Below are 14,588 nucleotides of genomic sequence, written 5' to 3' on the forward strand. Positions count from 1 at the left end.
CCTGCAACATGCGCAGCCTCCTCCTCCTCCGCCGCCTTCCTCCTCTAACACCACTACTAGCTACTACCTGCTTCCAGTCGAGGCTGCTGGGATACCCCCCGGCAGCATACTGATCAACCCACACACAGGTGCGTGGCACTCACCTGGCGGCTTAGAGTGCGGGGGCAGGGAATTGAGGTGATGTGAGTCCCAATCCAGCCTACCAGGGGGGTAATTCCAAGAACGTGGTTAAGTGGCAAACCTGGCTAAGTTAACCTACAGGAAATGGTAAACCTGCTAATAGATTGCCCACATTTGTCATTTAGTTAAGGAAATGGGGACTTGATGCTCTTCTATTAGAGAGTTTATCACTACCTCAAGGTTAGCATCGCCTGCTTTATTACTGAGCCAGATTCTTGGAACCCCCCTACAGGACGGGTTGGGGTATTGGGTTTAGGCCTCAACCTGTAACCATACCCTTGTCACTCTAAGAATATATCTGTGGGAAGGCTTGTAGTCCAGGGGCAAGTCTTTACCCTGGCTATCAATCTTGTGTGGGTGTGTGTGGTTATCTCTTGTCTTGCTACACTTCTTTCTTCTGCTTCTGATTTCTGCATCTTTACTAAACTAACCCCACTTACCTCAGCTTGTATTGGTGCTCTGCCATATAGCTAATCAAAGGTTTGACCTCTGCAAAAAATGAAGCCTCAAGTTTATCATTTGAGAGCACATCAAAGTAAACCCGTCGGACATTTGTGATTTCAAAGCGGCTCATTTGAAAGGGTTCTCTTCCACAGCAATTTTCTCCCCATTTGTAAATGGCGTAGACGCTTTGAAATATTCATTCGCTCGCCATCTATTTTTCATAACCAAAATGTGTGTCCTTTTTAAGACTAAATGAATTGACACATGTAGTGTTAGTGCCTGTCTACCTAAGGGACTGTTTTCTCTAGTTCATAAAACATTTCAGGTATTTTGAATGAGTAGCTCTTAAAACATTTTGGGTTTTTATGAACAAGATTTTTTTTCTTTTCATTTCATAACAGCTTTGTGGAGAACTGAGCTTACTGAATAGCTTTCCATAGCAATGTGTCCATGGTGAGGGGTAGACATTTGACAATATGTCCAGAATATGTGTGTACATGTATTAATATATGTTTTTAAGGCACATGACTTACTCAACACCCCAAAAATGTTTTTCTTAGTTTTGGGTGGTCTTTGATCAGCGTACCAATTTGTTGACAATTGTTTTTCTGTTGAAAATTGTTGCACTTGCTTTTTTGTTTATCGGTTTCAGCATATTCATATTGTATAGGTTTAAAAAACAAATTATTCTGCATTATGTTGTGTGTAAACAGTATAGATGACGGTTGAAGATATCTCCCCTAAACTCTCGTGTAGATCCCAAAGCTAAAGTTTTAAAGAAAAAAAAATCAGTATTAATGTAAATATGCAGGATGAATCGAACCCTAAGGATATGTCCCCTCCATGTCAGCTGTAGATCCGAATGCACTTACCGCTATGTATGTAAATGACGATGACAATAGTGGTGACAATATACTGTCCCCTCCTTCAGGTCAACCGTTCGTCAATCCTGACGGAAGTGCCGTGATCTACAACCCCACCAGTGTGACCTCACAGCAGGGGCGGGGCCAGCAAAGTCTGCCCCTCCCGCCCCCTCCCCCTCCCCCACCTGTGCCACACCAGCCAACCAATCACGTGCTTACACAGGTAAGTCCATCCAATCCGGGTTAGTCACACTGAAAGTAGATGAGGAAAATGGGATGTGTACATTCAAGCAGGGCAGTAGTATTTTTCACATGGTGAGAAAAGCGCACACACCTACACAGCTGACCTTTGCTGGTTTCGTGCCCCTCAAGAAACTTTGGGTGGGGGTCCAGCAAAGAAACAAAGACATTATTCGTCCTCTGTTGTGCTTGTAGCCTCGTAATGACGTCACAATATATCATTTATGGCAGAAGTTTAATTCAATATCTTGCAAAAGACACAAATGTCTTTTTCCTCATTTGCAATTGGGATGTTGAAAGGGGAATAGTCCCCCAGAAGTTTTTGTGCCGTGCCTGACAGCAAAAAACCTTTTATTGTTTTTTTCCACAAAGGGGGGGTGTCAGCGAAGCGGCCATAACCACAGGTTGAGGACGGGAATTAGGATGGTAGAAAGAACCCATGGTTGCATATCTACCATTTTGAATTCAGCCATTATGTACCTAAGTGCTAGTGTTGGCTATGTATAGGTTAAGTACATACTATTACATGTCATTACATGTAAATAACTTTAAAAAGGATCCGTAACATAACGTGTTACCTGAAATAGAAGCCATAACGGTGCTCTCCCGCCTTCACCCCTCTTCAGATCTTCTATTCTGTTCTGTGATCTCTGAAGTCTACTGCTCACCTTCTCCTATGATCAAATCCACACTTGACCTGTTCTTTCTTCTCTTTCTTCTTCCCTCATTCATTATCTTAATCTCTCTCTCGTCATTCTGATCCTTTTCTCCATCCCCTCTCTTTCTCACACATTCTCTTACTCTCTGTCTGTAATTTTCCTCTATTTTGGTCATTCTGTCTCTTCTGTTTCAACCTTCCTCTGTCATTCTGTTTCAATTTCTCATGCATCTCTTCACTCTCCTCTTTACTCCCCCTCCTTCTCTCATCTTTCTCTCTTCCCCTCTTTTCTTTACTTCTTTCCTCCTCTTTCTCCCTACCCTCCTCTTTTCCCCCTTTTCACCCTCTTCTCTCTCCTTTCCTCCTTCTCTCATCTCTTAATTCCCCCTCTTCACTCATCTCTCCATTCTCTCTCTCCTTCTCCTCTTCATTCTCTCCTCCTCATTATCCTCTCCCCTCATTATTCCTCTTCTCTTCCGTGTCTTTTACTCTTTCTCCTCCTGTTCTCCTTCTCTTTTCTCCTCCTTCTTTCTCTCTCTCGCGCTCCTCTTCTTTCTTTCTTCCTCTCTCCTCTTCCAACTCCTCCTCTCTCCTCCTCCTCCTTCTTTCTCTTCCTCCTCCTCTTCTCCTCCTCCTCCTCTTCTCCTCTTCCTCTCGCCTCTTCCTCCTCCTTCTTTCTCTCTCTCCTCTTCCTCCTCTTCTCCTCCTCCAGCCAGTCCGTGGCCTCCAGGCCTGTGGGCAGCCAGTGCAGTACTCCACCATCTCTGTCCAGCCTCAACTCCTGCCTGTCACCCCTAACCAACAATACACTCTGGTACTTCCCTCGCCTTCCTTCCTTCCTTCCTTCCTTCCTTCCTTCCGTCCTTCTTTCTCTGTATCCCTCTCTCCCATCAATACACTGTGGTTCTTCCCTCGCCTTCCTTCTTTTCTTTCCTTCTTCCTTCCTTTCTCTCTCCTTTGTCTATCCCTCCTTCTCAAATACATGCTGTGGTGACCTCTCTTGTCATGTATGTTCTGTCTATCCAACAATACACTCTGGTACTTCGACTTCCTTCCTTCCTTCCTGCCGTCCTTTCACTTATTCCAAATATGCAGTCATATAAAACATTGTGCCTCTGTGTTTCTCGTTTTCCACCTGTCTCTATCTATCCTTCCTTTCCAACATTACACTCTCTACATTCTGGTATGATCCATTTTTCCCTTTTTCAAGTCAGTGTTCTATGCCTCTGTTGTATTTTCACTGGTACTGTACTTTCCTCAATTTCCCAGCTCTATCGAGGCTTTCATCCATCCGTTGTTAGACACATTTCTGCTCCCCTTTCTTCCAATTGTTCCCTCTCCCTCAGTCCCCCCCCCCCCTCCCAATGTTTCTCTCTCCTTCACACCCTTTCATCTTGACTCTTCACCTATCGTATCCATCTCTCTCCACCTCTGTGCAATCGCTCCACTCCTACACTCTGCTCTTTCTAGTCTTTCTAGTTTCAGCTAGAGTGCTCCATAATTCATACGGTTGGATTCAGTTTTGGGACTGACTTTTACTTCTGTACAAATCAGTTCCATTTGTACAATACAGGTATTGAATATATATATTTTACGATCATTGTTGTTTCATATAATAAACTTTATTACAGGCTCGGGGCCCATAAGGCCATCACGCATTCACAGGACTTTTATTCCTTTGTAGTATTTGGCTAGATATAGAGAAGTTACAGCATATTCTGGGAGGATGCTTCCTGGTAGCATACTGTAGTTCTACAGAAATATAGTTCCTCCATAGTTTTGTAGTCTGAGAAGTTGACTCCAACTGATGCACCAAAAGTTGAGAAGACAGAATCGGGTCAGGGTCTCTTCAGTGTGACTTTGTCACTTGTCTATCTGGATTGCTTGATGGCCTGTTTTCCTGGAAAATCTAAAGCAGTCCACTACTTGTTTAATATGCAGAAATGCCCTTTAATAATTAATCGATCAGCAGATGTTGTGGTAGAAAAATAGCTTTGAATGGAAACACCAGGGAACACCCCCGCCAATCCAACCCAGCATGCACACACGCACACACATGCATACACACACTCACACTGGTAGGTGTCCAAATGGTCCCCACTGATGCCACCCCCAAGCCACCAACCAGTGCCCCCCACCAGTCTTTCATCTCTGTCCCCCACCACCATACCTCCCCTCCTCTAGGCTAGTGGAGGCCCAATGCCACAGTATGCCCCTAAGGGCTTGGACCAGATCCAGCAGTACACCCTACGGTGACAACATGGCCTGCTAATCCAGATAAATATCTAATAGGCCTTGAAGTCAATACTTGGTGCTAGAAGTAGAGGACATGCAGGTCATACTGCACATCATCCAGACAGGACACCTGACTGGCACTGAGTTGGAATAGTCCATATAGGCACTCTTGCTATTTTCTGGCCAACCAGAATGGTACTGATGCCCGTTCCGTCCCGTGACCCGTCCTGCGTTCATACCGGGATCTGAACTTTTTCTTTTCTCTTTTAAAAAAAGTATTTTTTGGGGGGGCTTTTTGGCAGTTATTATCATAGGGCTGTGTGAGAGTAGACAGGAAATGACTGGGAGAGAGAGATGGGGCAGGGTCGGGAAATTATCCCAGCTGGACTCGAACCGCGGTCACCTTGGGCAATGTAAGCCCAAATGTCGGGGGCTTAGCGCGCTGCGCCACAGCGCCCCCAGGGCTGTTGCGATTTGCACTGAAAACCAACGCTCAGACTTGCGGCGTGAACACGCTGGCTGGTTAAAGAATAGGTGCGGGAACGAGCAGCGACGTGGTTCCCTGTCAGTTCTCTAGTCCAGTCCGAGGCCATACTGGGAGTCATACAGTCACACAGTGTCCTCCTTCTCCAGATGGGGCATTCTGCAGCCACCTAATATCCTGCTAGTCCAATGAAGACATCATCTAGTACCTGTATATTTTACACATCCTCATAGATTTCCAGTGACCTTGTCCCCTTCACTCAGATAGCGACAGTGGAGGGTTTCATCAGTGAGGGTGTCTATTGCTCATTGTGTCTGCTTAAGTACGAAATGGCACAAATGTCACTGGAGTTCACACACAGCTCCCCATATGTGGGGCTCCCTTGTCCACAGAACACACCACACTGTTCATTTGTCCTTTGTCCCCATATTTCATGCAGTCACGTGTCACCGCGTCCTTGTAAACCCAGATGCACTTTACGTATCTATTTTTAAGCCAGCTAGGACGAGCTTCTGTACTTGTGTGCGTCGTCCTCTTTAGGATAGGAAAGCCCTGCGGCCATCGTTTGTCCTAGCTATAGCCAGGGCTCGAAACTAACTTTTTTCCCTTTATGCCCCACAATGGTCCTGAATTCTACTTTGTATGGTCCTGAATGTGACCAGAGGTGTAGCCATTTTTTTCCACACCTAAATAAGTGGTTAATCATGTCAGCATTCCTTTTCACTTTTTTATTTTTAACAAAACAACTGATGACAAAACGTTAATAAAGAAGATGTTTATGTGTGTGTGCTCGCGCGTGCGTGCTTTTTTGAGGTTGCCCTGTGGCCATCCTCTGTCCTATCTATACCATTTACATTTACAACAGTGTGACCTACTTGCACTACGTGTGTTTGCTCCTGTGTGAGTGAGTTGAGTCGGTGTGTGTTTGTATGTTTGTATGTATGTAAGCACCACCATAACACTACTTTGTTTGAGTGACTTTAGTGTTTGTAAGCACAGCAATCACACTTATGTGTGTGTGTTTGTGTAAGTACCACCACTTATTTTGTGTGTATGAATGTTTGTGTGTACTATGTATATTTGCCATTACCACCATGACACTAATTTAGCGTGTGTGTGTGTCCCAACTCCTCAGCAGCCGCAGGACAGCCTGAGCACCCAGTTCGGCCACCTGAGCATGGTGCAGCGCCAAGCGTCAGCCGAGGCAGCGGCGGCATCGGCGGACCCCCACACTGCCATCTACCCCTCCTCCGTGGTGCTCCAGGGCCCCCCCCAGCAGGGAGGCTACGTGGTGGGGCCGCCGCCGCCTCCCCCTCCTGGAGGACCCGGCCAGCAGCACCCGCCCCCAACAGCCTACCAGGCCAATCACGCGCAACCCCCACCTCCGCCACCGCAGCAAGTCAGCCAGCCTGTCATGCAGCAACAGGGCTACATGCCGCCGCCCATGCAGCAGGTACGGTGGACGGACACACACACACACACACACACACACACACACACACACACACACACACACACACACACACACACACACACACACACAATCAGATAGCCTGCATGCAGCTGTAGGGGTACATGCAGCAGGAAGACACACAGACACACACACACACACAGACACACACACAGACACACACACAGACACACACACAGACACACACACAGACACACACACAGACACACACACAGACACACACACAGACACACACACAGACACACACACAGACACACACACAGACACACACACACACACAGACACACACACACAGACACAGACACAGACACACACACACAGACACAGACACACACACACAGACACAGACACACACACACACACAGACACACACACACACAGACACACACACACACACAGACACACACACACACACAGACACACACACACACACAGACACACACACACACACACAGACACACACACACACAGATACACACACACACAGATACACACACACACAGACACACACACACACAGGCACACACACACACACACACACACACACACACAGACACACACACAGACACACACACAGACACACACACAGACACACACACAGACACAGACACACACACAGACACAGACACAGACACACACACAGACACACACACAGACACACACAGACACAGACACACACACACAGACACAAACACACAGACACAAACACACAGACACAAACACACAGACACAAACACACAGACACAAACACACAGACACAAACACACAGACACACACACACACACACATCCTGTCATGTAGCAGGTAGGCACACACACACACACACACACACACACACACACACACACACACACACACACACACACACACACACACACACACACAGACTGTAAACACTCACTCTCATTAGACAGGTAAGCTCAAACACATACAGCAGGTATCGTGTCTGTATACAGACATGTGCCCACAAAAACACACTTGTACACAGCACTCATAAGCTACGTTGTACTCTTGTTTGTTATGCATACTCACATACTATCCTCTCTCATCTTTGAGTCACTGAAGCGCACACAATTACTGCAAAACTAATAAAAGACGCGTTCTCAAACTTTTGAAAGCGTTTTGCAATTTCCCACACTCGCGTTCAGGTGTCCCTCGGGCACGCACGCGCGTACACACACAATTACATACTCGTTTGGGACACAAACCCTCCTTTCAACACAGACTCTCTAGTAATCAGCTCAGTCGAATGCCTCAGAAATATTGAATACGAGGTATTAAAAAAGCATCCAGAAATACCCCGAAGTACCCTGGAGGCTCCCACCCCCTCAGCGTACACACACACACACACACACACACACACACACACACACACACACACACACACACACACACACACACACACACACACACACACACACACACACACACACACACACACACACACACACACACACACGATCATCCCTCATCCCTCTCCAGAGGAGGCTTGTTTTCTGATGCTGTGCGAGTGTGTGTGTTGGCATAGTGCAAGTTCTATTCTCATTGTAGTACTGTAGTCTTGTTTGAATTTTTTAAGTTTTGCTCACTAGATTACACCAAGTTTTTGGTGTATGCGTTTTTTTGTGTGTAATCTAAGCGATGTCTATTTCTGTGTGCGTGTGTACCTGCGTGTGTGTGTGGCTGTGTGCGCTTGTGTGCGTGTGTGTGTGGCTGTGTGCGCTTGTGTGCGCGTGTGTCTTCTTCCAGATGACCGCGTGCTACTGTGCCGCAGGGCAGTATCCACACTCCAGCCAACAGCACTACCGGCCCGTCACGCCTCTACACTACAGCAACCAGAGCCAAGCAGTAGCCCAGCCCCCGCAGCAGACAGGTAACACACACACACACACACACACACACACACACACACACACACACACACACACACACACACTGACACTGACACACAGTCTCAATTCCCTGTGCAGCCCTTTCAACAGACAGGTATCAGACATTCATCCGTGGGCTTTCACTTTTCACTTCACATAGTCCCTTCAACAGTCATATACACACACACACACACACATACATAGAGACACACAAATAGAACTTTTTGTACTTTCAGAAGTTCTTCAAGTAAGAAATGCACACACACAAACTCTCCTCCTGCTACAGCATTCTGCTCACGCATTCTCCAGTCATGAATCAGTGGGCACACGGGATATCTTCTCCTTTTCTGTCTTGCATTCCCCCTCTTCTCCTCTCTTGCATCCCTCTCTTCTCCTCCACTTCTTTTTCTCTCCAGCCTGTCACCCTCCATCCTTTTCCTCTCTAGTCTGTGTTCTAGTCTGTTTTCTCTCTCTCTCTCTCTCTCTCTCTCTCTCTCTCTCTCTCTCTCTCTCTCTCTCTCTCTCTCTCTCTCTCTCTCTCTCTCTCTCTCTCTCTCTCTCCTAGTTCTGACTCTGGCTTCTGGGGGATAGTGTCATATCGTGTGTGTGTGTGTGTGTGTGCGCGTGTGTGGCTGTTCTTTCTGCAGGGGGTCTTCCCTCTGCCTCTCTGTCTTGTCTGTTTGCCCTAAATGTCAGTGTGGAAATGTGGCAGCAGGCTAGGCAACAAGCCTCACTTGATATCACCCAGGCATCCTGCTCAGGCTTGTTTAGCTGTCTCGCACAGCACGATACCTCCTGCTTCTCTGCATTATGACCTCCTTTACAAGGCTGCAGTTTTGGAATAATGATTACTGTTTCTTTAATCCCTCTTGATTCTGCCGTGTTTATTTGGTGCTGTGAACACAGACAGCGCTTCAGTCTAACACCAACACAAAGTTAACTTTTCGTTATAATTGGCAGTATAATTGGCAAACTGAAAGGTCTTTTCGGTTTTTGTGTTGTGACAGCATTGCTAAGTTAAATATGACAACTTATTTTCAGAGCGTGTTCCAACTGCTGCAAACTAACTATCTCGGCAGCATATGAGAACATTGTAGATTTAAAAAAACAAAACAAAAAAAAAACTGTTAAATGTAACTTTGTCCTCTTTACACTTACAATTCAACTCCAGTGTTTTGGATACAAATTCTTTGATTGATCATAATTCTTATAAAAGAAGACAACCCCACCACCATCACCACTTTGTAAGTGAAATCAGTGTTTTATCTGTGTAACTAGTAAGGCAAGGAAAGTTTATTTTTATAGCACATTTCATACACAGATGCGGTTTAATGTGTTTCACAAAAAAATTAAAGTAAAATGAAATAAAGAAAACACTGAAAATAAAACATGAAATAATTAACATCAAATTAGTTGGATCATATAGAGCTGCTAAGGGAAGGCATCTGAGAACAGCTTCGTCTCCAGTCTAGACTTAAAACTATCAATAGTGGGTGCATTTTTAAAATGTATTTATTATGTTAATTTTATATATATATATTTTTTTAGTACTGTGGTCCGTACTTGGTGATTGCATGTTGGCGCTCCCTCAAGAGTAGTCATAAAATACTGCAGCCATTTGCACTGCTGCAAGTCATATGTAATATTGCAGCCATTTGTCAGCTGGCCGCAGAGGGGGCTGGGATGATGGATGGATCGCTGCAGATTAACAGATTAAGGACATTGACTCCCTATTCTCGCACAAGACTAATGTGCCATATTTCCTTGCCTGTATCCCATTTAATGGCTCTCAGTGGAACTGAAGAGTCGTGGACATCACGTGCATAAACTGCCTTGTAATGATAGTGTGTGTGAGACAGAAAGACGGTATGTGTGCATGCGTGTGAGAGAGAGGGAGAGACAGATATTGTGTGTGGCGTGCTTGAGTAAGGGAAAGCCCTTGTCTTCAAATCTTCAGGGATGGGCAATTTAACCACACCAGCCTTACATCCTCTTGCCATCCTCTGCTTAAATTACCCAGCTTGCACTGCTCCGAGGCCATCAATTACCCATCATGCATCTCTGCTGTCCCCCACTGTGGGTCAGTAATGTCCTCCTTCAGCTATATAATGGCTCCCAAGACAATGGAGGGAAATGGCTATTCTCTCCTCATTGATGGACTGTGCTATTCGTAATGTTTTATATTTTTTAAAAATGTTTCTGTTATGTAGAGTAGAGTACTTTTATTAATCCCGAAGGAAATTAAGGTGTCTGTCATCTTGCATAAATACACAAATACAAAGCGTACGCAAAGAACTACCGTAATACACATTATTGTACATTGCAGTAAAAAGATGGCACACACTTAAGTACCACAATCGCAATGCACGTATACATGCACACACTGTTGAAGGTAGGGTATCATTTTGCACACACAGACACACACACACACACACTCACGAAAAAATGCACAGTGAAGCCGGGTGGCAGAATGCGGGGCCGAGGCACTGTCTGAGATGCCTAAACGTTCTCACAGTGAACCGGTCTCTTTTTCCGCCTCTCACTACTCTACTCTCCTGTCCGTCCCGTCCATTCCTGTCCCAACCTCTCCTGTCCCTGTCCCTGTCCCTGTCCCTGTCCCTGCTATGCGCCTCTCTCCCTCCTTGCCGACTTGGAACGCCCAGGCTTTTCTACTGCAAGCTTCTTTACCTCAAACCGTCTCGCCTATAAACGTCTTAAAAAACAACCACTCTGTCTGAAATTCACAATACTACAATAAACCGCATGTGCGGCACCCTCGTACCACTCTTGCACGTACACGCTGTTTATTACATTTGCCCACCCAACCGTCCACCCCCATTGGTCACGCCGCACCGTGTAATGTCCAGTTAGCGTGTTGTGGAGGGCATTAATTCAGATCGAAAAGCTGATACTCTAACTTTGCATGTAGCGCTCTTTTTTTTGCAGCGTTTCCCTTTGTGTTGATACATGCAGTTTCTATTGTAATGATTCTGTTGCTCATGGCCTTATCGATTAGTTGGTGTACAGTGAAAAATGGCCTGCATTGATTTGGGTGTGTGTTTGTGTGTGTGTGCGTGTGTGTGTGTGTGTGTGTGTGTGTGTGTGTGTGTGTGTGTGTGTGTGTGTGTGTGTGTGGTGTGTGTGTGTGTGTGTGTGTGTGTGTGTGTGTGTGTGTGTGTGTGTGTGTGTGTGTGTGTGTGTGTGTGTGTGTGTGTGTGTGTGTGTGTGTGTGTGTGTGTGTGTGTGTTTGTGTGTGTGTGCGTGTGATTTGCGTTTCTGCGTTTGAGAGAGCGGGGGTGTGTGTGCTGGATCTTGTGTAACTGTGCATAGTGGATATAGCATTGCTGTTTTGTGCTACCGTGCGTCTCGATGCAAAATTTTGGAGTGCTAGCAAGAGATGGCGCATGGAAGAGGGAGAGTGCTTGACAGAGAGAGGGAAAGAGAGCTACAGAGGGAGCATGAGTGAGAGGGAGAAAGAAAGGGAGCGAGAGGGAGAGAGCTTTGCCAAACTCCTACGCAGTGCGTGGGAGGGGAGGTTAGGTCTCCATGGGAACAGTGCGATGCTTGCTTGAAACTGCCTTTTTCTCCTCGCTGTGAAAGAGAGGGGGATAGAGAGAGCGATGGATAGAGAGAGCGAGGGAGATGCTAGCGACAGAAGAGAGGCAGAGCGAGAGAGCATTATTTTAGGAAAAGGTGGCCATCTTTTTCTTTCATGCGCGCTAAGAACAAATGAGAGGGAACGGGTGAGAGTGCAAATGAAAGAATGAGAGAGAGAGCGAGCACAAAGAAACGAAAACAAAGAGAGCGAGCCAAGGAACAATGAGGAAGAGAACCATCACCTCCCTTTGAGGAAACAAGAAAATAATTGCCGAAAAACAGCTTGATAGGAGGAAGCTCACACAAGGTGCCCTGGCTGGGGAAAAGAATCAGACCATGGTCCCTACTCCACAATCACTGCCACCTCTAGTGTTCTCTCTCTCTCTCTCTCTCTCTCTCTCTCTCTCTCTCTCTCTCTCTCTCTCTCTCTCTCTCTCTCTCTCTCTTTCTCTTTCCTTGCACACCCACTCATCTCTCTTTCTGCCCCCAATCTTTTCCCATGCATTCTCTCTCTCTCTCTCTCTCTCTCTCTCTCTCTCTCCCCCTTTCTCATTTTCTCTTTGTCTGTACTCTGCCCTATCATCTTTTCTCTCTGCCTTGCTCTGCCCTCTCCTCTCCTACTTTTTTAATTGCTCATTCTTCCACCTGCCCTCGCCATCAGCCCCTCTGTGTCTCTGTCCTCCGCCTCAATTGTGCTCCTCTCTTTCTCTGTCCTTTCTCATAGAAATTCCAGGCTCTATCGCCTTCTTTGCCTTTGCCCTCCGTTTCATTTTTTCATTCATCCTTTTTTGTGTCTCTCTCTCTGGCTTTGCTGCCTTGCACTTTTGTATCACTTCAGATTCATCTCTGTTCCCCCTCTGTCCAACCCTTGCAATATGATGTGATTTTTTTCACATTTTCACACACAATACAATGCGAGTTTGCCCCTTTTTGTCTCTTAGGTGTGTGTGTGTGTGTGCGCGCGCGTATGTCTGTCTTCCTTGTCTGGCTGGATTGCAATGAACGAGAGAGACAGAGAGAGATAGGTAGAGAGAATGAGGGATAGAGAAAAGCAGAGGAGGTGGAGAAAGTGGCAGACAAGAGGAGAAAAAGACGAAGGAGGGAGCGGGAGCAGAGGTAGTGGGTGTGTGTGTGTGCGTGTGTGTCTGAGGAGAAGCTAATGGCCAAGGAAGGTGAAAGGGAAACCATTAGGAAGGAAGCGAGGGAAGATAAGAAAAAAAAGAAAAGAATGGGTAGCCTAAATGATGGAAGATGTAGCAAGCATGTGTAAAAAAGAGAGAGGGCAAGAAAGAAAATGAGGCCGGCCAGTGAACCGGGGCTCTCTCTCGCTCTCTCTCTCGCGCTCTCTCGCTCTCTCTCTCGCGCTCTCTCGCTCTCTCTCTCGCGCTCTATCGCTCTCTCTCTCGCGCTCTCTCGCTCTCTCTCTCGCGCTCTTTCGCTCTCTCACTCTCTCGCTCTCTCTCGCTCTCTCGCTGGATGAGTATTCGCCGTTGCCTGAGGTAGAGAACCACCCCACTCCTCACCTCGCCGCGTTCAAATCGTCGACCCACAGCCTCCTTGCCGGCAACCTTGACTCCGAAACCAAGATGCCTGAAACACTGGCAGCGTTTTAGTGTGTATGTGTGCACATGCGTGTGGTTTTTTTGTGTGTGTCGTTTTTCCCTCCTCTCTTTTTCTTCACCTCCCTTGGTATTGAAAGTCTCCTTTGTCTCTGTCTCTCTCCCTTGCCTGTCTTCTTGGGTGAGCATGTGTACTTTTTAAAGTCGGACCGTTCCCCATGACCTTTCGGCTGGAGGAAGAGGCGGCCGATTCGCTCTCCTGTCGTTTATCGATCCTCTTTTCTTAAGTAGTCCTTTCTGTCATTTCTTGTTATGCCCTTTAAAAACGAGATGTTGACATTTTACAAAATATGGTCTTGAACAATATTTGTGAGCCTACATCACGTACGTGTACGTGAGAACATAAAATCATAAGATTGTTACTTACCATGTTGTTGTTGCGATTTTACTACTGGATAGATCATTTGTACTTTATATTGTTAAATTGTGTTTTTTACAGTTTAAATTGAAATGCTAATAACTGTTTTTATTGCACAATTAATACAATACATGTAGCTCAATGTGCTTTAACAGTTTGAAGAAAGAAAATCATTGATCACTCACTTTATTCCAACCTATTCCACTAGATTTTGTTTGCATATTTTTTTTTCAATATTTAAGAAAAGCTTGGCATTCTAAATTATACACAGGCAACAAGGAATGCTAACAACAGATAAATGAATACAATAACAAATGCACAAAAGAAAAAAATACATACATTAAATATGCACCTTGAAAATAAAGTGTCTCTCAAAAAGATTGAAATAATACCACAAAATCGATAAATCAAATAATAGCACTTCATCTTGGTGGACGAACCGAAATTGAATCGCTGGATGTAGGATCGATACATCGATACAAAATCAATTATTTTTTAGCCCCAATTGACCAAACCAGGCAGATGCAGCAATCCACCATACTACTAATAATAATAATTCCTCTTCTCC

At 45.7% G+C, this 14,588-nt stretch overlaps 1 protein-coding gene across 5 annotated transcripts in view; it reads left to right on the forward strand.

The window, feature by feature from the left end:
• LOC134459247 (R3H domain-containing protein 1) overlaps positions 1–14,588 on the forward strand; it is an 88,418-nt gene that overhangs the window by 57,580 nt on the left and 16,250 nt on the right. For 4 of the 5 annotated variants that reach the window (XM_063211550.1, XM_063211553.1, XM_063211554.1 and 1 more), the window contains 4 exons: positions 1,556–1,710; positions 3,098–3,199; positions 6,240–6,557; positions 8,325–8,448. In XM_063211550.1, the coding sequence (XP_063067620.1) occupies positions 1,556–1,710; positions 3,098–3,199; positions 6,240–6,557; positions 8,325–8,448 (699 nt within the window). The remainder of the gene's footprint in view (positions 1–1,555; positions 1,711–3,097; positions 3,200–6,239; positions 6,558–8,324; positions 8,449–14,588) is intronic. The other variant, XM_063211552.1, reaches the window with a different exon arrangement.

The sequence above is a fragment of the Engraulis encrasicolus genome, chromosome 12, assembly GCF_034702125.1.
Source record: "Engraulis encrasicolus isolate BLACKSEA-1 chromosome 12, IST_EnEncr_1.0, whole genome shotgun sequence".
Taxonomy (NCBI): domain Eukaryota; kingdom Metazoa; phylum Chordata; class Actinopteri; order Clupeiformes; family Engraulidae; genus Engraulis; species Engraulis encrasicolus.